Source organism: Clavelina lepadiformis, chromosome 4 (genome assembly GCF_947623445.1).
Source record: "Clavelina lepadiformis chromosome 4, kaClaLepa1.1, whole genome shotgun sequence".
Lineage (NCBI taxonomy): Eukaryota > Metazoa > Chordata > Ascidiacea > Aplousobranchia > Clavelinidae > Clavelina > Clavelina lepadiformis.
Window position 1 is genome coordinate 19,957,795 of NC_135243.1, and position 22,686 is coordinate 19,980,480.

At 36.3% G+C, this 22,686-nt stretch overlaps 3 protein-coding genes across 3 annotated transcripts; 2 read left to right on the top strand and 1 right to left on the bottom strand.

The window, feature by feature from the left end:
* Positions 1–4,884: 4,884 nt before the first annotated feature.
* Positions 4,885–6,018, top strand: LOC143452170 (uncharacterized). The gene is made up of 3 exons (XM_076953040.1): positions 4,885–5,103; positions 5,434–5,581; positions 5,679–6,018. The coding sequence occupies exons 1-3, from the start codon at positions 4,978–4,980 to the stop codon at positions 5,780–5,782; spliced, it is 378 nt and encodes a 125-aa protein (XP_076809155.1). The 5' UTR covers positions 4,885–4,977; the 3' UTR covers positions 5,783–6,018.
* Positions 6,019–7,562: 1,544 nt separating this feature from the next.
* Positions 7,563–8,728, bottom strand: LOC143452171 (uncharacterized). Its single transcript, XM_076953041.1, has 3 exons — positions 8,519–8,728; positions 8,041–8,188; positions 7,563–7,942 (listed from the first exon to the last, which is right to left on the bottom strand). The coding sequence occupies exons 1-3, from the start codon at positions 8,636–8,638 to the stop codon at positions 7,839–7,841; spliced, it is 372 nt and encodes a 123-aa protein (XP_076809156.1). The 5' UTR covers positions 8,639–8,728; the 3' UTR covers positions 7,563–7,838.
* A 5,571-nt stretch (positions 8,729–14,299) lies between these two features.
* LOC143453129 (4-galactosyl-N-acetylglucosaminide 3-alpha-L-fucosyltransferase FUT6-like) lies at positions 14,300–22,460 on the top strand. The gene is made up of 3 exons (XM_076954288.1): positions 14,300–14,716; positions 15,590–15,815; positions 21,364–22,460. Exons 1-3 carry the CDS (start codon positions 14,349–14,351, stop codon positions 21,967–21,969), a joined length of 1,200 nt encoding a protein of 399 aa, XP_076810403.1. The 5' UTR covers positions 14,300–14,348; the 3' UTR covers positions 21,970–22,460.
* Positions 22,461–22,686: the final 226 nt, after the last annotated feature.

Below are 22,686 nucleotides of genomic sequence, written 5' to 3' on the forward strand. Positions count from 1 at the left end.
CAATTTATCCAGGTCAATTTCGATTTCTAAGTTTTCAAACTATATTTTCGCAAAAAGTGCATGGGCTAAGCAGTCAATTGACAATGCCTAAGTGCAAACCGTCATTATGACACACAGTATATGGACTGAATAGTCCCACGGCCAGCAAATATTCCACTTTAACATCAACATTATGCTCCTACCCTTTGCTTACAACCTTTTCTAGTTTTATCCGACTTGGTTTTAGGAGCTGACAATTTCATAGATTAGTTCTTAGTTTTTAATTTAATTAATTTTTAGCTCTTTTGTGCCTCTTTAATTCAGTAGCCTACTGTCTATGGTTTTCTTAGAGCTACTCTAGAATGCCATAAAAATCATTTTTATTGCTCTATGCTAACCTTAGGTCACGAGAAAGTTTAAGTGTTCTTGTTATTCCCAGTTGCCCTACCGTGAATCCAAACGTGTGTTTCAGGGAAGTATAAGCGCTATAATAAAAGGAAGTTTGATCTGTACTTTTTCATCTTTCTCATGTTTTTTAATCTAAAGTGAAGTTTAAATCAAAAACAACGAATTAATTAAATACATTGAATAAGTTAAATGCAATGAATATGTAATATATAGAGATATGAAGAGTTGCAAACCAACAGTGAAACGAATTTCAAGTAAAATTATGTGACTTTAGTAACTTTGTTTGCATTACTTGCAAGACATAATTTTTTCAGAATACATGTCGTAATCCTTCAGCGACCTGCAAACAATTTCCTGTTGAACGTTTTCAACAGCTTCGGTTCTGCTCGCTTGTATGTGTGTTTCGTTGTGTCGTGTTTTGCTGCTGACCAAAAAAAAAGCTGTTGTATATCTCTGTTAGTTGACGCCCAGAATTTTTCATTATAGTTCGAAAATAATCCAGTCGAGAAAACGTTAATGTTCTGGTTGTCTCGACTCAATGTTTTGTTTTACCAAGTTTAACCAATGAAGAATCAATAAATCAAGATAAATCGAAATGACCAATTGTGCTTATTGATGTCGAGACAATTAGACAGCAACTAGCGACAGTTGCATAGGATTTAAGACCAAGCTGATCGTGTTAGCGGTCGAGCTTACACAGGCAGTCAAATTACAAACAATACAAACTGAAGTGACTGCTAAAAAATGTCTGTAATCAGACAAGAATAATTCAGCACGAACAGTCGAACTTTTTAGTTGTGAAATATTTGCACGACCTTGGAGACTCATAATTTAATAATCGATAGAACAGAAGTATCAATCAACTACGTGCTGCAACTTCATGACTTGGTGGTGTGTTCAACCTATTCAACTACAAGTTTTAACTACAACACTGCACTATTTGTCATAAATAAATCACACAGAATAAATAAAATACATTGAACAAATTATAAATACATGAATCTTCCAACAAACGTGAATAACCTGAATCTTCCTCGACTCCAATCTTCTGCTGAATATGATATCCCAAATGTTTCAATCAAACTCTGAACATCCCTACAATAAACCAGAGTATTTTCTTTACCAAAAAAATTCTGTAAATTCTTTCTCTCTGTGGCGGTACCACGCAAAACTTGTATCCTTTTCAAGGAGATTCTTTTCCTTTAATCTTGACCCTAAAAGTTATGCAGCTTCTTTTGAAAGATCTAACTCTCCTGTGAGATCATCCAGCTGAGTTTGTGAAAACAGCTTGGGAGAGTCATCGTTTATTTCTTCCTGATAGTGCTCTACATCGACTGCACTTCTTTCAGAATTAGATTCTGAGGAGCTTTGCTTCACTGTTGAAGGATTCGGCACGGGAATTTTATCACAATGTGGTACAGGCCTCATTGCTGACTTTAAATTAGGGTACTTGATTTTGGATTTGTTTTTTCTGTTAAACCCCTTAGTGTTCACCATACAAAACTAATAGTCATTGTGGTGGTTTTCTTGCTCCCTCCATACCATAGGGACGTCAAAAGGAAGGCTTTTGAGTTTTTTCTGGTACCACATACTTAGCTTTGATGCACACGATCTACATGTAACATGTGGGGCGAAGTGTTTATCCTGGTCACCAAGTTTAATGCCAAAATAGGCGTGATAAAGTTTCTTTATATTCATTGTTATGCTGCATCTGTCACCTGCAACTGTGAACTCTCCGCAAATATAACAGAAAGAGTTTGGTGAGCTAGTACATTTTCTAGGCATTTTGATACTTAAAGTAATGAAATCTCGTTAGTTTATACTACAAACAAAATCACAGTCACTTGTCTGCGTTATGTTTTATGCGATTTGCGTGTTTGACTCATAACTGACAGTCTGTAAGTCCTGGTATCATTCAAATTCGTTTGTTTGATAACAACAGTGTAATATAAACAGAAACAAATTGAAGGTTTAAAACACTTTGAAAGCTTAAAACACTAAAACACATAAGGTTAGTATCACATCAAAGCTAAACTAAATAACTTGATTACTCGTCCTGAAGTGGAGAAGTTGCTTCAATAGCTGCAGTAATAGAAATGTTAACCACAAGCTTAAGCACAAGTAACTATTGATAAAATTGTAACAGATAAGTGCTCCATGTGATAACAAAATTTATCTTGATAAATGATATCCTTTTGACAACAATGTGGGTAGTAAAACGCAAATACGAAAAATTATACGGTTTTTGACCGTAACTTTAAAACCTGATGTGACAGACCAAAAAAAATGGTATTTTTGAAATCAGCGCACTAAAATTAGTTAAAAAACGTTGAGATCATACGCAACAAAATTTTCATGCAGACCAGTGAATTAATCTGCTCAAAAGTAGACATATTTATGACACCTAGAACATGCAATTTTAGGGCCGGGGCCCATTGGCTTCCCAGCCCCCAGCTAAATACGCTAATGTAAAGAAACAGCTTTACTCGCAAATGTCGGGTATGTGGAGGCCATGTTCAGCAGCCCATGTAAACAACTGACTTAAAACTTCTCATATGATCCGCAAGTTGATGGCATACCAACTGGTAAGCCTTACTACAGGCTGAAAACCACTGAAAAACAATGATTGATAAGGGAACTGCTATAATCGTACATTTATTACGTCACAACAGTGGGTTAAAACACGACAGTTATTCATATCAGTATTAGGAGAGTATTCAAAACTGGATTCTAGTGACTTTTTATAATCCTAGCAACTGCGCCGGACAGATCGACAAAAGCGACATCACGTGCCCAGATAAACGCATAAGTCTGAAATCCCACGACACTCTTTCTTTAGATTAATAAAAATAAGCCCAGAGACTCCAAAAATTGGCAAAGATTGGGGGCGCGAGGGCTAGAACAAGTTAAAAAATGGCATTTCTGGTTTAAGTCATGCCCAATGTATTAAAAAATACTGCACACACACTTGAGCTTGTACCAAATATTTGTGTAAAGCTGTAATGTAAAACAAGGCATTATAAAATGGTAAGACATGAGATAATGTCTGGTAAAAATTCTTTCACTACAAAGTTGCTAACTTACAAAAGAAAAATGCTATATAGGATCGGATCTGTCGTTTAGTCGTTAAAATACTGAATTGTACGATCCAGATTCGATGCTGAGGGGGCTATATTGTTGTTATGATGCCCCGGGAAACAACAAAAAAGTAATTTTTCTTAAACTAGGTTATGTATAATAGTGTGTTTCACAAAAGCAAACAATCGTAATAAGAGTTCTATTGCTAATGTATTGTTCTCTATAGTACGTGCAATTAAGTTAAATATACACATTTGTCACACGTCGTAACTTATATACAAGCTCAGAAATGAAGTTTGATTAATTGGATCTGATTTTTACGTTTATAAAATGAAAACGCGTAAGTTACAGTGTATAACAAACTAAAAAAGCGTCTAACCTAACTTTGACGCAAATAACTGACGGTAAATGTTACGTTATTCCAAATACAAATAATATGCAAATAATAATATACCAAATATACAAATAATGATGAGCAATATACGCAGTGGAACAGGGAATACGTAAATTTTGCGAAATATCAAAACAGGAAAATATTCAAAACAGCAATTTGTTTTCATAATGTATAGAGTGTACGGCGATTTGTGACACGCCATTTCTTTAACGGCGATATTTCATAACAACGTCGATTTGAATAACATGCTAACGCCTGTATATGGTATCTATTTTTTTACACATAGAAATATGTTGTAAAAATTTTACTTAAACGTATGTCATAACTCATAACCCACAAAATCATGCATATGACAGATCCTAATATACTGTAGAGCTGAGGGTATTGTTTTGCCCTTGACTATGCTAACAGTGAAACCAGCAGTGAAATGTAGCAGCCGTGCTACTCTGCTAAATCTTTTGAGATATGCTTGTTGTGTCCGTTTGACATTTTGTAATTTTATAACAAAAAGCAAAAAGATTAATTTAACATTTTTGAATTTAAATTAATTTAATAAGTAGATAATTTAGATGAATGATTTAGATAATTAAAAAACTTTTAGATTAATTGAATTCGTCATTTTATATACAACAGGATAGACGTAGCAAACGTCACTCAAAACATCAATAAAATCGCACAGGATCTACGTAAATTACATTACGTAAACGTTTCAAAATATATGTATAATTGTGAAATTATCAAACTCGTTTTTTGACGCATGAATCACGCAAGATAATTTCGTCATTTTACGCCACTTGTCGTGAAACATAAGATCCGCTTTCGTTGACAACTCGGTATATCCAGTATAAAAGGAGTGGTTGTTTCACAAAAGCTAGCTCACGTTACCGCTTGGTAAAGGCAGACGGATAAGTTCTAGCCTACACATTTTTCGTCGTTAGTCGTAGTGATTTAGATATTTAGGTATACAGCACAACTATGTTATAGTTTGAAGAAAAATTTAGCAATACATTTCAACGATCACTCTCGGTTTTATTGTCTTTTGTTATCAGCTGGTAAGCTGAACTTTCTTTTTTAAATTTAATTTTAAAGTGCTTGAAAAGTAGTTCAACTATTAAAACATGAGCTTGGGATGGGATTATACTTGTGAAAGTTTTTTGAACAAGAAATCTAACAAAATAGATTACATCTGGATCGGAAATCTAATCCAGATGTGGGGTTCTGCCGGAATTGAAAGAAACGCCACAGTGAGTAGAATTGGTTATGGGGGGGTTATCAGAAAGAATTACTTCTACTTCTTAAAAATAAAATATCTCTATTTTCTCTTTTTCTACGTTTTCACTTACGAAATATTTTAATTTTATTGTGTCTTTTGTCGGATGAATTAATTAATTATTCATTTTGTGTAATTAAATTATTTGGATGATTCATTTAACTCACTTATCAATCTTTCAACTATGGAAAATTTAGAACAAGCAATTATTCTTAACAGCAAAACTGCATTTTAAGTTTTGATTTTATTCACGTCTGTTCAGTAGCGACTTAACTGTTGCTGTTTTAATTTCACGTAAATTTAGTCGAAGGAAATAGCAGCTCAAAACACAGCAGGGGATTTCGCAGGCGTCACCTTCCACGGCCTGGAGTATACGTTCTTGCGCAAAGAAGACGATATCACATACTACAAGGCGCATGGAAAGGTGGCCCTTGTTTACAATGCACACGATTGTAAGTAGAGAATGTCCCATCGAAAACAGTATGTTAGAAATCTATACTAACATATACATACAGAGAATTTGTTATCAGTTATGCTTTTTCCCGTTAGTTACCCTGGTCGTGTTTGGAAAAGATTCAGTTGAAACCGGTGGAAATTGTCGATATGTTTTGGATTACGCCAAAAGCTGGCTGAACGGGAATGGCTACCATTGATTGCTTTATTTATTTATTCAGTTAACAGATCTTATTAATCAAGAAATCTTTGTAATGAGAGTATATAGTAGCTGTACTGTATCATTCAAAAATACGTTTATCAAAATAGGCAGAAAATCTATACATCAAATTAATCTAGGTAAAAATAATGCATTTGGCTGTACATATACTAATTGAAAATACGTTTATTTTTGTTAACATTTGCATGTTCAATAAAAATTAACACATATAAATTACTTCCATGAGATGTTTGCTGTAATTATGCAATAATTTTACTTTAAATCATAGTCGATAAAAATTTCCTTTCTCCTGTTCGATGTTTCTGGTAAATAATGCTAAATAAAGGCAAGAATACCAAGAAAAGTGTGAACATGCACAAACCACGTTCGTAAAGAATTCCTGGATAACAATCATGCTAAAAAATCGGTTAAAAAAATTGCTCGCCTTCTTTATATAGCACAAGATAAACTTTACTCGTATTAGCAGTTAAAAAAAATTACGTTTGTATCATAAAAATAAAAAATGAAACTGAAATGTTTTGAGACTCGTGAACGTATAATATACAGCACATGACGACTTCCATTTGGTGTGGCATTTTATCTGCTTCAGATTATTATAGAAGATCATATACGAGCATCCTTTCAGTTATATGATGTGACGCGATATACAACACACTGGCCTATAAAACGTACAAAACGTTTTTTTGTTGCCGAGAATATTTCAAACGTGTTCACCTAATTTTGAGTCACTGATTTTAAAAATGCAATTTGTTTTGTCCTATCTGGTCTAGTTAACTTGCAAAAATGAACTAATTTCTGAGAAACATTAGGTGTTTTTACTGAAATAGTCCGTCTTAAAATAGTGATGAAATGGTTTTGTCAAAACTGAAATACACATTTATTTTTCTGACCATTTACCCACAATTCAGTAAAGTGTATTCGATTAGGCAAGGCAGACAAAAATTCCTCATAAAACGTCATACATTAGCCGTAAACTTTTGCTTTAGTGGTCGCCGAAAACAATATAGCAAGAGAAACAACAAACAACTTTTTTCGTTCCCGGTGTTAACTTATTGCTTGGCATTGATACGCACCGCAAAGGCATTAAAACGCTACTTTTTGAAACATTCTGTCATCAAGGCTCGCTTATACGTTTACATAATGCGCTGTGAACGAAATCAATGTCACAATATATCACTTCGAGCACAAAATAGGATCAACTAGAAGTGCATATGTTGAGACATCAATGTAAAATATTCTTTCATGCTTCATATGCGACATGTCCTGCATCCGGAATAAGATCAACAAAATAGGGCTTCGCTAAAACTCAGGCTGGTCAACGGGAAAAGTTTAAACTTCTGAACATGCCAAAACGTTCCGAAATCCTCACTGAATTTAGCATCGTGCTCACTAGCATTGGGTATAATTCGTTTTTAGCGTTGATTTGCTTAACATAAAGACATGTGATTTATTATCACTGCTGCCACTTCGCCTTTACGCACCAATTTGACGTCTTATTTGCTCTTGTGCGCTTCGAGTATAATTGCTAATTCACGCTTATTGCGAATAATTACTTCCTGATCACTTATTACGCACTCTGCGAAATATATTCCATTTCTACATTTCCTATGTTACTGTAATTGCGTTTATATTTTTGTATATTTGTGTATCTGCATAGATTGTGTACTGTAGACATATCTTTGCTCTCAAAAATATTACCTTTAGTGTAATATTCACACGACTAACGTTTTTGTTATATTTCCCAAATTATAAGTACTGTAATCTTTTAATTATGCTCGTATAGCAAACATCTCATGGAAGTAATTTATATGTGTTAATTTTTACTGAACATGCAAATGTTAACAAAAATAAACGTATTTTCAATTAGTATATGTACAGCCAAATGCATTATTTTTACCCAGATTAACTTGATGTATAGATTTTCTGCCTATTTTGATAAATGTATTTTTGAATGATAGAGTACAGCTACTATATACTATCATTACAAAGATTTCTTGATTAATACGAGCTGTTAACTCAATAAATAAATAAAGCAATTAATGGAAGCCATTCAAGTCGAGCCAGTATTTGGCTTCTAACAAACTTCTTCGACAATATTCACCGGTTTCAACTTCATCTTTTCCAAACACGGCCATGGTAACTAATGGGAAAAAGCATAACTGATAACAAATTCTTTTTATGTATATGTTAGTATAGATTTCTAACATGCTGTTTTCGATGGGACATTTTTTCACTTACAATCGTGTGCGTTGTAAATAACCACAACCTTTCCTCGCGCTTTGTATTCTGATATTTTGTCATCTCCTTGCAAGAACTTGTACTGCAGCCCGTGTAAGGTGGCGCCTTCGTATCTTCCAGCTCTGTTTTGAGCCTTTACTTCCTCCAACTAAATTTTACGTGAAATTAAAATAGCAACAGTTAATTCGCTACTGAACAAACGTGAATAAAATCAAAAATTAAAATGCAGTTTTGCTGTTAAGAATAATTGCTTGTTTTAAATTTTCAATAGTTGAAAGATTGATAAGTGAGTTAAATGAATCATTCAACTAATTGAAATACACGAAATGAATAATTAATTAATTCATCCGTCAAAAGACACAATAAAATTAAAATGTTTCGTAAGTGAAAACGCAGAAAAAGAGAAAATAAAGACATTATATTTTTAAGAAGTAAAAGTAATTATTTATGATCATCCTCCATAACCACTTCAACTCACTGTGACGTTCCTTTCATTCCCGGCAGAACCCCACTTGTAGGTTGGACTACCGAGCCAGATGTAATCTATGTTGTTAGGATATCTGTTTAGGAAATCTTGACAAAAAGGACTCCAAGACATGTTTTAATAATTGAACTACAGTACTTTTCCAACACTTATTATATTTAAAAACAAAGTTCAGTTTACCAGCTGGTAACAAAAGACAGTAAAACCGAGAATGATCATTGAAATGTATTGCTAAATTTTTCTTCAAACTATAACATAGTTGTGCTGTACGCCTAAATATCTAAATGACTACGACTAACGACGAAATATGTGCAGGCTAGAACTTATCCGTCTGCCTTTAACGAGCGGTAACGTGACCTACCTTTTGTGAAACAGTTACCTCTTTTTATACTGGATATACCGAGTTGTCAACGAAAGCGGATCTTATGTTTTGCGACAAGCGGCGTAAAGGGATGAAACTATCTTGCGTGATTCATGCGTCAAAAAACGAGTTTGATTAGTTCCCTATTATACATATTTTTTGAAACGTTACGTAATTTACGTAGATCCTGTGCGATTTTATTGGTTTTTAATTGACGTTTGGTACGTATATCCTGTTGCATACAAAATGACGAATTCAATAAATGCAAAAGTTTCTTAATAATATAAATTATTAATCTAAATCAGTGCTTCTCAAACCGGGCCACTTGGCTCACTAAAGGGGGAATTTTTAATTCCAGGGAGGAAATTTTCTCTAGGGAGGAATTGGGGAGGAAAAACTGTAGATGAAAAAAAACTTTAATTTTTTAATTTTATTTGTAACAGAAAAATCCTCTCGAAAATGTTGTTTAGATGTCTACAATAGTACGCGAGGACAAGCTCCTTTGACCTTAACTGCAGTGACTGACGTTATAAACGTGTCTGTTTGGTTCATAATGGCTATTGTTTTCTCTTTATTGTTAGTACGGTACTTATAGAACTAGCTAGTAAGCTAGTGATGAAAAAAAGAGGAACACACGATATTTGCGGAGACCTTCGAGCAAAACTCACACGCTTTTCTCCTCGATTTTCTTTATTAACTTCTCAACATGAGGCTCACGGTTCTCACTAACAATGAGCAACGATTTGTTTGGTTATTTTGTAAGAGCGTTCTTTTGCAATTTTGAATTTTATTCCTGAGATAAATCTTCAAAAGACATCATCCAGTGACAATATTCAGGTAGTGTAAAATTTTGGAAATTATTTTTTTGTGATTTTTTTGGGGGGAGGAATTGACGGTGTTTTGGTTGGTAAGGGAGGAATCGGAAAAAAACTTTGAGAACCACTGATCTAAATTATCTGCTTATTAAATTAGCCAAAATTATCTGCATGATTTTATGGATTATGACATACGTTTAAGCAAAATTTTTGCAAAATTTTTCTATGTGTAAGAAAATAGATACCATATATAGGCGTAAGTATTACTCAAATCGACGTTGTTGTGAAATATCGCCGTTAAAGAAATGACGCGTAACAAATCGACGTATACTCTATACAATATGAAAGTAATTTTCTGTTTTAAATAGTTTTTCTGTTTTGAAATGTCGCAACATTCACGTAATTCTTGTGCCGCTGTGTGCATGGTTATTCATTAGGTGTTTAATTGATAAGGAATAACGTTACATTTGCCGTCAGTTATTTGCGTCATTGTTAGGTTAGACGCTTTTGTCGTTCTTATCATACTGTAACTTATGCGTTTTGTTTTTAAAAACGTAAAAATCAAATCTAATTTGTCAAACTTTATTTCTGAGCTTGTATATAGGCTACGGCAGGGGTCGGGAACCTATGGCTCGCGAGCCAGATATGGCTCTTTTGATGACGGCATCTGGCTCGCAGATAAATCTAAGGTGGCATTTCTTAGCACAATTGTTACGAATAAAACTTTTCTGTTATTTGTAGTTTTGTAATTTCTGTACCATGCAGCACCAGAAATCGCATTAACAGTAAGTAGCATGTTATTAAAGAGTAAATTCAGACATTTACCGTTGTCTAAAATTGTTGGTTTTGCTTAAAAATGCACATGTTAGTTGCATTAAGTGTTGAAAAATATTATATGGCTCTAACGGAAATAAAATTAACAATATGTGGCTTTCATGGCTCTTTCGCCAAAAAGGTTCCCGACCCCTGGGCTACGGTATGGTGACCAATGTTTATTCTTAACTTTATTGCTCGTATTATAGAGAAATATATGGAACTATTATTATGACTATTTCCTCTTGTGAAACACACCATTACATAAGCTATAGTTTAAGAAAAATTAATTTTTGTTTGTTTCCTAGGGCATCAAAACAACAATGTAGGCCTAGCGCCGACCAGCATAGAATTTGGACCGAACAGTTCAGTATTTCAACCACTAAACCACCGAGCCGGTCCTATATAGCATTTACCTTTTGTAAGTTGGTAGCAATGTAAGCAACTTTGTAGCGAAAAGATTTTTACCAGACGCAATTTTAGGCGCTACCCTTTCGTACTATTTTGCTTTACATTCATATTTCCACAGTTATTTGTACAAGCTCATGGTGTATGTTCTTCAAAAATAAAGGCATAACTGAATGTAGAGATACTATTTCTTCACTTGTTGTAACCCTTGCACGGTTTCACCCCAATGTTTGCAATTATTGAAGTCACTGGGCTTATTTTTATTGATCTAAAGTAAGAGAGTTGTGGGATTTCAGACTTACGCGTTCATCTGGGCACGTGATTTCGCTTTTATTGATCTGTCCAACGCTGTTCCCAGCATTGTAAAAAGTCACTAGAGTCCAGTTTTGAATGCTCTCCTGATACTGATATGAAAATTTTTCATTTTTCAAGAATGCGTTGTGACGTAATAAATAAACGATTATAGCTTATTCGATTATCAATCGATTACACAATGGAACACAATTTTCGTTGACTTCGATCTAACAATTGTTTTTGACTAACTTTTGGGCGCTGAATCTAAAAATGACATAAGTTTTTCTCTATCACGGTAAGTTTTTTAGCTAGGCACCCATCACTTTGTCTCATACATAACCCACAAAAAAGTACAACATTTAAGACATCTGCGTTTATTGTATAAAACGTTTAAGAACTACAAGCAACTGAAAGTAACTCAATGGTTTTCAAATAAACATTTGTAAAGCTCTATTCTGTTCCTTAAAACGCATATTGCTTCTGCAGGCCAAATAAAGTGCGTGTTTTAGGTCAAAAATTTTCCTGGCATGTTCCAGCTGTGGGCAGTCTCGCTTAATACTCCAGCAATAGTCAGCAAGCATATGTAAGTCCCATCTTACCTGATATCTTTTAAATGATAACCACGCATTTTCTTCCAATTCTGACATTGAACCACTGAAACGTTCATCTTTGATGGGTTGCCGAATTTGTGGACCATCAAATACACCAGCCTTAATTTTTTGTATTGACAGGCCAGGAAAAGCCAAAACGAGGTAATTGAAACAGTTGCTTTCAGTTAACAATGTTTCAACGAATTGCTTCATTAGGCCGAGCTTTATATGTAGCGGTAGGAAAATAATTTTCTCTCTGTCAACAAGTGGCTGATGTATAATATTGGGATCACCAGGTTTAAAGTCAGATCTCGGAGGCCAGTTCTGACCTCGAGCTCTGCTGTCACACATACACAAATAGCAGGGGTACTTTGTGCATCGGTGTTGCTGACCAAGAAGAAAACATACCATTTTAAGGTCTACACATATGATCCAATTGTGCTTGTGATATTGCAACAATTCAATGACTCTTTTTACCTTTCCGTATTCTTCACGAAAACTAACTGAATGTGCAATTGGTACTGCACCGTATAAGTTGCTATTATAGAGAAGGACGCACTTTAAACTCTGCTTGGAGCTGTCAATGAACATTCAACATTCAGTTGAGTTGTAGATCGGAATTCCCAACTCCCCAGTAAACCCTATTTATCATGCGTAACACAGTCGTCATCTTTTCAAGGCATTTGATAGTTACTGATGCAAAATTGCGCAATAGTGTGAAATGTTATGAACCTGGAACCACCACTCATCACTCTGCAAGGATAGGAACAGGTATTATTTTATTGCTTGTCTGTTTTTCCAGGAAAGTACGAATACATACATGGTTAAAAGTGGAAAGCAATTAACTTCAATTTTACCATTCTTATCTAAATTCGTTGGATGATTGCATCCTCCAACCAAAAATGGGGGAAAAAGCATCGACCTAAATCGATGCCTGCGCCTTTTTTGCTTAATAATTCAGTAAGCGTGAGTTATGCACAGTGGTTCGATGTATTCTTTCAACTAAGATCAACGCTGTTATTCCGTAATTACATTAGCTTTTTCTCTAAATACATTCTAGAATAGTCCATGGTTGTTGCATAACGTAAACTAAACTAAACATTTGCTAATAATCACGTTATGATCAGCACAGCACACTGAAATCTAGCGATAAGGTCGCTGCAAAGAGCACAGAACAGAAATGCGCAACATAATATAGTTAAACACTTGGTGTCGACAAAGCGCAATTAAGATTGCATTGTACATTCATTGCATAGTTTAGTGGTCAACGAAAACAGTATAGCAGGAGAAGCGTCACGTTTGGCCAATACTAGTCAACCAGCATGGCGGCGTATCATCTCTATTGGTATCGTACTGTACTTCTATTCCACTAATATATCGATACAGGCACGTTGAAGCCAACTCCAAAGAATCTTTGGAAAGATTCAGATTCTTGCCAAGTCATTTAAACTTTATTTGTACAACAAGTTTTGGTGATGAAGAAAGCGATTTATAATTGTCATCTGCAAGGTTAGCATCGCTACCTCACCGTACAATCCCTTCAGTTTGAAGTAAAGATTCCAGCAGCGCAAAGCTTCATAAACAATACAGAAACATGAATATCTTTATTGTGTTGGAAATGTAAGTTATAGCCTACGTCACGAGGAAGCGGAAGTGCTCATTTGATTCATAGTTGCAATTTTCACAAAACGGCGGTGGCCGCAAGCACAGCAAAGAAACTTTGAGAAGGATGCAAGTAAAAGAATCAAACATTGTTTGCTGCAAGGTTTATTTAAAGAGTGGTGTGCGGTGTCCTCGTACGTGTATTCAGTGGACAAAAGTTAGATGGAAGTTGAATTTTAAATCTGAGAATAATTGTCAGTTAACATTCCGGTACTGAAATGGGAATTTTTCAATAACAAATATTATTGCAGTTGTTTGAATCGTGTAGATAAATATAACGTTTCAGTTAAAAGGCAAGAAACGGGTAGAATATATAGCTAAAGCGAATACTTAAGTACGTAACTGAAAGATCTTGTTTAATAAAGTCTAACCTAACTCACGCTGATGTATTTATATTAAGGATGGTAAATGTTAAACTACAGCTTACCAAGCTCAGATTTGGCTGAAGGCGCTATGGCCTAGTCCGATGCAGCTGATTGACTTAGACAAGAATGCTTCATCTTGCGTCATATGCAGCATATTCTATAGCTAGAACATGCTGACAGCACAGCAACTTATTTGTAGTATTTATGTTTAATAAACGTCAACTGCAGATAAGCGCCTACCTGTTCAGTCACTTTCCATCATTCTAAAAGGCTTTAGTCATTCTACCTAAATATAACGTACCATAATCGGTTCATAAGACAGCCATTTTGATATAACATGGTGACGTCAAAATAACCGCTACCTTCGTCGTAATTGCATGATTTGTCAAACGTATTTGGAAAAAACTGCTCAATCACAAAACATGATTGAAATTTTTTACTGATAATTACAAACATTTTTTAGACTTGCTTCTCACTTACTAGAATTTATCAAACAAAATTTCGGCTAAAGATAAGATGATTAAAAAAGTGTTATTGGCCGCTTTTCTGTATTTTGCACTTGCGGTATTGGCTGTTTTCTTATGGTCTGTCTCTAGAACACAGACTACTACACTCTATGAACTTGTTCCCTCAAAAAAGGCACAATTTGTACATCAACCGCAGCCATCTGCACCAAGCACCTTAAAAAAAATCGACCCGCAAAAACCTCCTCTGATTTTATATTGGGGATATCCTTGGCATGATAAAAGCAGTGGAGAGCCAGAAGGACAAAAGATAGGCATTTGCGACACAACCTATGACCGAAGTAGGATAATTGAAGCAGACGCTATCGCTTTTCATTACACAACCATTCGTGCAGAAGATTTGCCTTGGAAATATTACAGGTGCTTATATTTGCTTAAAACCTTCCTTATCATAGACGTGACAGAACATGGTTTACTGGTCTTTCGAAATTTATGACTTGGAAAACAAATACAAATACTGTAAATAATGGAAAAAATTAACGCCTGTAAATGGTATAAATAACTTAGTCCATGTAGAATGATTTATTTTTATTGCGTAATTCGAGTAAATTTAGCTTTTCTTACGTTCTATTTTATTTGTTACCATCTAAAATCAAACAAACATAGAGTTTTCGCTTGTAGAGGAAAGAAACTGTAGAATAAAACTATAAAGTCATTCTACAACAGTAAACTTTTTTCAAACTAGATAAAAAGCATTGCTTTTGCAGCAAATATAGCATAAATTTCTTATTTTTCCTTGGATAACTGTAAAACAACTGTTTTCGCGTTTAGGCCAATCCAGTGAAGCGTGCGGTTTGACTTCTGTGTCGTTGGATCTGTTACCGGTCTATTTTGTTCTAAACTTCTAAATGCCTCCTCCCCTAATCATATGTGGGACAATTATCATATATGGGGTCGACATCATATGCGGAACATTAATTATAAAAGCGTGGTTCGAATCTGTAGATTTTGAGAATGACTCATCGGTTCTTATTCTCAACTCATTCGTTTGCAGATTAGTAGCATGTTACATTGACAATGGTTAGTAGCACGTTGTATTGACTATTTTATTACATACGAACCACGTAGATATAGATTGTACCATTGAAAGAAGATGATCTAAACTTTTTAATCGATAAAGTAAACCACACTTCCAAAAGAATGTTATTAAACGTTGATGAGTTTGACGGTCTTGTGAAGGACAAAACTGTGGTTAATTTGTCAATTTTGTGACGGACATCTATTTGGTTGCAGAAATCCCAACCAGTTGTTTGTGTGGTGGTCGGCTGAGGGTCCTTCCATTTTGGGTCATGCCGGAATAAAACTAGGAGGCTATGACGGTTTTTTCAACTGGACCTGGACCTACCGCCGAGATGCGGACGTTGCGCGTAATTACGGATATCGGGGTCACGTTATCAACTCTGTAGCGAAAGGGAAGAAAGTTGTTGATGAGTTGGTCGCGGCAAAAACTGATTTAGCGGTAAGCATTTGAAGTTCTTTACATTGACGCAATTGTTTATTGTCATGGAAACTCCACTGAAAGTACTATTGTAACCAAACTTTTTCTGATCAGGAATCTTCCCGCTCTAACGGCTAGTCACTAAGCCAGTTCCTGCTCACCTATTTTTACGAGCATTCTTTCAATAAAAACAAAGGTCTTTCTTGTATTAAAACCAAAAGTAGACTGATTTAACACTTCTCCTACAAACCACAGCGCAATCAATTAATCATCATTAGCATGCGAGGATGGAAACTACGGGCGGCGTAACATACCTCGGGGGGAGTTGTGGGGCGTAAAACGTATGCGTGTGTAGAAAACTTACAAACAATAAAAGGAGTCACAAGTGAAATATCGATGAGTTACTAATACTAAATAAAAACGCAGTCACACATTATGGCCACAACAATACGAGTGAAATACATCTTAATATAAATCTAAAAACACATCGTGGAATATACAACTAAAACGTATCAATGTGCGGTGCTACATAATAAAACAAGTGTGTAAAGATATTCTCGTGACATCTCCCCCCATCGCGCATTCTTTCCGTCCCGGAAAGTTACAGGCGGATAAATGACCATCGTTCGTAGCTCTTTGTCAATCGTCTGGCGCTCCGTTGTTGATGAGCAAAACATAACCAAAATCGATTGTCCCGCTTGGTGAATATTTCTTCTTTAGTGTCGCCGATGATTTTACTGCCCATAAATCACTTGAAAGGCTTACTTCGTGATTGTACCAGCACAAACTCACACCCCAAATAAACTGCTTGCTGGCTGGAGAACTGACACTTGTCACTCTGTTTTGATTGAACTGATGGCGCTTCATCGTTTCATTCATTAATGGCTCTGACATCACAGTATTTAAACTTGTGATCACTCGAACCAGAGCTCTCCCGCTACACAAGTTATCGGTGTGGCTATCAGACGACTTGTCTTTGGCGACCACCAATTCATCTTTGCCGGCATCAGCATTCTTTTCACCGACCACAACGGGAACATCACAAATCGGTACCGGCACTACTTGATCAGCTGCCGTCTCATCAGTGCGCGACTTGCAGTCATCTTGACCCACAATGCGGTTGGTCAAAAATTCTCCCGCAGTTTCTTCATGTTGCAAATCGTATTCTAATACACAACACCGGGCCTCTCTCGTTGTTTCTCTCAGACTTTCAGCTTCTGCCGGACAACAACGCTTTTGTACAGCGGAAGCAAACGAAGATATTGCTGTTTCGGCCGAGAATTGAGTCCCATTCAATATTCGATAATCTCCACTTTCAGTAGAACGAATGGGTTGCCTCGCTTTTGTACCTCTTCTCACCAATTCATCGTACTCTAAATCGAAAAGCGACAAGTCTCTGCCTCGTACATCCCAGCTTAAATCTTCATCGAAGCTGTTAATCAGAAGATGCTTCTTTAAAGCAGGATTCGCATCAATAGTCGTACAATAAACGTCGAAGCGTTTGAAAAAGCTTCGAAAATCTTCGTTGGGCTCATATTTTGGTGGAGGAATAGCGAAATAGATGCTGGACATCGTAAAACTTCGAAAAATTTATTGGAATAATTTCATTGACTGCGGGATCCTGGCGCGCTCGCCAATTGTAACCAAACTTTTTCTGATCAGGAATCTTCCCGCTCTAACGGCTAGTCACTTAGCCAGTTCCTGCTCACCTATTTTTACGAGCATTCTTTCAATAAAAACAAAGGTCTTTCTTGTATTAAAACCAAAAGTAGACTGATTTAACACTTCTCCTACAAACCACAGCGCAATCAATTAATCATCATTAGCATGCGAGGATGGAAACTACGGGCGGCGTAACATACCTCGGGGGGAGTTGTGGGGCGTAAAACGTTTGCGTGTGTAGAAAACTTACAAACAATAAAAGGAGTCACAAGTGAAATATCGATGAGTTACTAATACTAAATAAAAACGCAGTCACACATTATGGCCACAACAATACGAGTGAAATACATCTTAATATAAATCTAAAAACACATCGTGGAATATACAACTAAAACGTATCAATGTGCGGTGCTACATAATAAAACAAGTGTGTAAAGATATTCTCGTGACACTATAACTCATTTATCGCTCTTTTTGTTAGCTTATTTGTTTTGCATAAGTACTGTTAAAGATGTAAGATACTGTTAATATTTTTTTCCGATGTTATGATAACTGATGAAATTTTACGGATGATGACGATTGATGAAATTTTTTATTTTACAAATTTTGCAATGTTAAGATGCTTACTATATTTTAGCTCATACCTAATCAGCTTCTCTTTGCATGTTAGCCAAGTAATTCCATGGCAGAAAGCCAGACTTTGCATGTAGCATATCCACTGCATATATGCACATAAACCTCCTGTCGGAAATTATACCAGATTATGTATGGCCATTTTATCACTTTTGTCTGATTATAACAGATTATGTGTGTAATATGTTTGCATAAACAGCCCATCGATGGTTCATGGTATCTTTCTAAACCTTTCCTCAAGTAAGAATTTCTTACATAATGTTAGTTTAAAAATCGAAATTTTTTATGTAAGTTTTATTAAAAATAATGGGTTGTTATTTACGTATCCTTTTGCCAAACTTGAAAAACCTTATTTCTGCATGTCACTGTATCAGGTAATTGGAAACAATTAAGTGTATATAGACTATAGATGATTACCAACACTGTAGGTGTGAAAATGGTATGATATGATAATGTACACATGTCACGAGAGTATTTTTATACACCGTTTTTATATCCATCACGTTATACACCGTTTTTATATCCATCACGTTATACACCGTTTTTATTCGCATTGTCTTTATGCATGTTCACGATATGCCGTGTTTTACTTGTTTATACTCGTGACGTCTCAGATCGTTAGCCCGAGGTCCCAATTAGTAATGTATTTAGCGTCCCACGGGGATTCCTCAGTCGCGTGGAATTGGTTTTGTGGGAATGTTGCGCTCGGCTGTGTGGTGTTGAGCTAGTGTCTGATCAGTCTACGTTTGGTTTTAATAAAGTGAAGACCTTTGTTTTTATCTAAGGAAGACTCGTAAAAATAAGACAGTCTGGCTAATTGACTAGCTGTTAAGCGGGGAGCTTACCTGGTCAGAAAAAGTTTGGTTACAATTGGCGCGCGCGCCAGGATCCCGCAGTCAAGGAAATTATTCGACTAAACTTGTGGAAGTTTCACGATGTCCATCTGTTTCGCTATTCCTCCACCAATATATGAGCCCATCGAAGATTTCCAAAGCTTTTTCAACCGCTTCGACGCTTATTGTACGACGATTGAAGCGAATCCTGCTTTAAAGAAGCATCTTCTAATTAACAGCTTCGATGAAAATTTAAGCTGGGATGTACGAGGCAGAGACTTGTCGCTTTTCGATTTAGAGTACGATGAGTTGGTGAGAAGAGGTACCGAAGCGAGGCAACCCATTTGTTCTACGGAGAGTAACAAATATCGAATATTAAATGGGACTCGATTCGATGCCGACAGAGCAATATCTTCGTTGGCTTACACTGTACGAAAACGTATATGTGCGGAAGAAGCTGCTGAAACTCCCGCTCCCGAAGAGCAGGCTGCTGAGTCTGCTCCAGCCGAAGAAGCTGCTGAAACTCCAGCTCCCGAAGAGCAGGCCGCTGAGTCCGCTCCAGCAGAACAAGCTGCTGAAACTCCAGCTCCCGAAGAGCAGGCCGCTGAGTCTGCTCCAGCTGAAGAAGCTGCTGAAACTCCAGCTCCCGAAGAACAGGCCGCTGAGTCCGCTCCAGCCGAAGAAGCTGCCGAAACTTCCGCTCCCGAAGAGCAGGCCGCTGAGTCAGCTCCAGCAGAACAAGCTGCTGAAACTCCAGCTCCCGAAGAGCAGGCCGCTGAGTCTGCTCCAGCCAGCAAGCAGCTCATTTGGGGCGTAAGTTTGTCTCGGTACGATCACGAAGTGAGCCAATCGAGTGATTTTTGTGCAGTGGAGTCGTCAGCGACACCAGGGGACGGATGTTCACCAAGCTGGACGGTCGGTTTTGGTTGCGTGGTGCTCATCAACAACGGAGCGCCAGACGATTAACAAGGAGCTACAAACGATGGTCGTTTACCCGGATGTTGAATAACTTTTCCGGGGCCGGAAAAGAACTGGTCTGGGGGGGATGTCACGAGAGTATTTTTATACACCGTTTTTATATCCATCACGTTATACACCGTTTTTATATCCATCACGTTATACACCGTTTTTATTCGCATTGTCTTTATGCATGTTCACGATATGCCGTGTTTTACTTGTTTATACTCGTGACGTCTCAGATCGTTAGCCCGAGGTCCCAATTAGTAATGTATTTAGCGTCCCACGGGGATTCCTTAGTCGCGTGGAATTGGTTTTGTGGGAATGTTGCGCTCGGCTGTGTGGTGTTGAGCTAGTGTCTGATCAGTCTACGTTTGGTTTTAATAAAGTGAAGACCTTTGTTTTTATCTAAGGAAGACTCGTAAAACTAAGACAGTCTGGCTAATTGACTAGCCGTTAAGCGGGGAGCTTACCTGGTCAGAAAAAGTTTGGTTACACACACAGTAGGTACTGTATTACAATGATAGTTGTGGTAGTTCGATATTACAATAAGTGGCGATAAAATGCAAGGCGCTAGAAGAACAATTAACTGGTTAACTTAATTATAAATTATTATAAGATGGACAGTACGTTTTCAAAATTTTGTGTAAAATCGCAAAATTTGTTTCTTTTGGAATCCTTTGTAGTTATAAAACCTAATTCACTGCAACGCTTTCAACAGCTCGTGCACAATATTCGTTTTCAACATGGCGACCAAATCGCAAACCTTTATAGTTGTTCTATTTGTTCCAAATAGTTTCTACGTCATCACTCTACCCATAGTTCTACCAATGAGGTTTTTCCCTTGACCAATCGCGTGACATTTGATTTATTCCGCGCTTTTTTTAAGAATCCGTTAAAATCACCTTTCACAATCTTTAAACCACCTTCATGAAACACAACGTTTTGACTTGAAAGCATAAGAATAATATGCCTGTATAGAATATTATGAACGTGTTGTTCTGTACAAAGTGTTACATTTGGTGACTTGTAGGCACATTCAGTCGAAATGTGCTGTGTATAGTTAACTGCATGAACGTAGTTATTGCTACAACGAATTTATACTTCTTAATATTTAGGATACTATGCATTCCTACACAGGATGCTTTAATTGTTATAATTGTAGAAAACATGCGTAATTCTTTCACCAAAATAAGGGCATCAATGAAATATTCTGACAACTAATGTATCTTATGGATGATATCTTTTATTTTTATTTGTATAACCTAAAGTCCAATACCCTACATATAATTTAAAACAACAATATTTAAATTTCCAAACTAATCATCTTGTCTTGAACCTCAGCAGTTTTTGTTTAAGAGATGCGAGCTTGAAACTGGTTATATGGTTTACGTAACAAATCAATTTTTGTTACATGGATAAATAATATATACGCAGTAATATATATTCTCTCATTTCATCTTGTCTTATGAATAATCGTTTAGGTTTGGATAGTTAGCGGATGTAATTACACACACGGTGCTAGAATGCGAATGAAATACGTCAAAGAGATGCAAGAAGTCGGTCTTAACTTCACAGGATACGGAAAATGCTTTGAACGACCTGTACCGAGAACCAAAGACTTTCCTTATCCTTATGAGGTCATCAAAAATTACAAATTTTATCTGTCCTTTGAAAACGCGTTGCATTGCACTGACTACATTACTGAAAAGTTTTGGGACAACGCCTTGAAAAGTGGGGCCGTCCCAGTAGTTTGGGGACCAAAAAAGGAAGACATTCTTAGAGTTGCTCCTTTGGACTCTTTCATCTTTGTCGAAGATTTTAAATCACCGAGGGATTTGGTTGAATATTTATTGTACTTGGATAAAAACGACGCAGAATACCGAAAGTTTTTCAGTTGGAGAGAAGACGAAAGCATGACTGATGAAAAAATGATCAAATTAACAAAGACGAAGTACCCTAACCTGGACGTGCAAACATCACCGAAGAACTTTTGTGATAAACTGCTGGAAAACAATCCTACAAAAGTTATCTCTTCCCTGAAGAAGGAATTTTGGGATCCGAATCCCAGTGAATGCCTAATGTCTTAACAACAAAAGAAAAATAAAGTATCGTGTCAAATAATATACAGTTACATTGTAATGAAAGTTATTGTGTGTTATTTGTTAAAGTTATTGTGAAAGTTATTGTGTTAAGTTATTGTTATGAAAGTGTATTCGATTAGGAAAGGCAGACAAAAATCCCCCATAAAACGTCATGCATTAGCCGTAAGCTTTTGCTTTAGTGGTCGACGACAACAGTATAGCAAGAGAAGCGTCACGTTTGGCCAATACTAGTCAACCAGCATGGCGGTGTATCATCTCTGTTGGTATCGTACTGTACTTCTATTCCACTAATATATCGATATAGGCGCTCTGAAACCAACTTCAAAGAATCTTTGGAAAGATTCAGATTCTTGCCAAGTCTTTTAGACTTTATTTGTATAACAGGTTGTTGTTGTGATGAAGAAGGTGATTTATAATTGTCATCTGCAAGGGTATAGCATCACTATCTCACCGTACAATCCCTTCAGTTTGAAGTAAAGATTCCAGCAGTGGCAAGTTTCATAAACAATACAGAAACAGGAATATCTTTATTGTGTTGGAATTGGTCTTCTTACTGTGTCCAAGTTTGGATATGTGTTAAACTACAATAAGGTCTTATGTTCTTTCTGATCCAAGTGTTTGTACAGCGCCAAAATAGCGGTGGGTGCAAATAGATCTTTAGATTCTCCGCTTACTATTGGAACAGTAAAGTTAAAGCTCTTT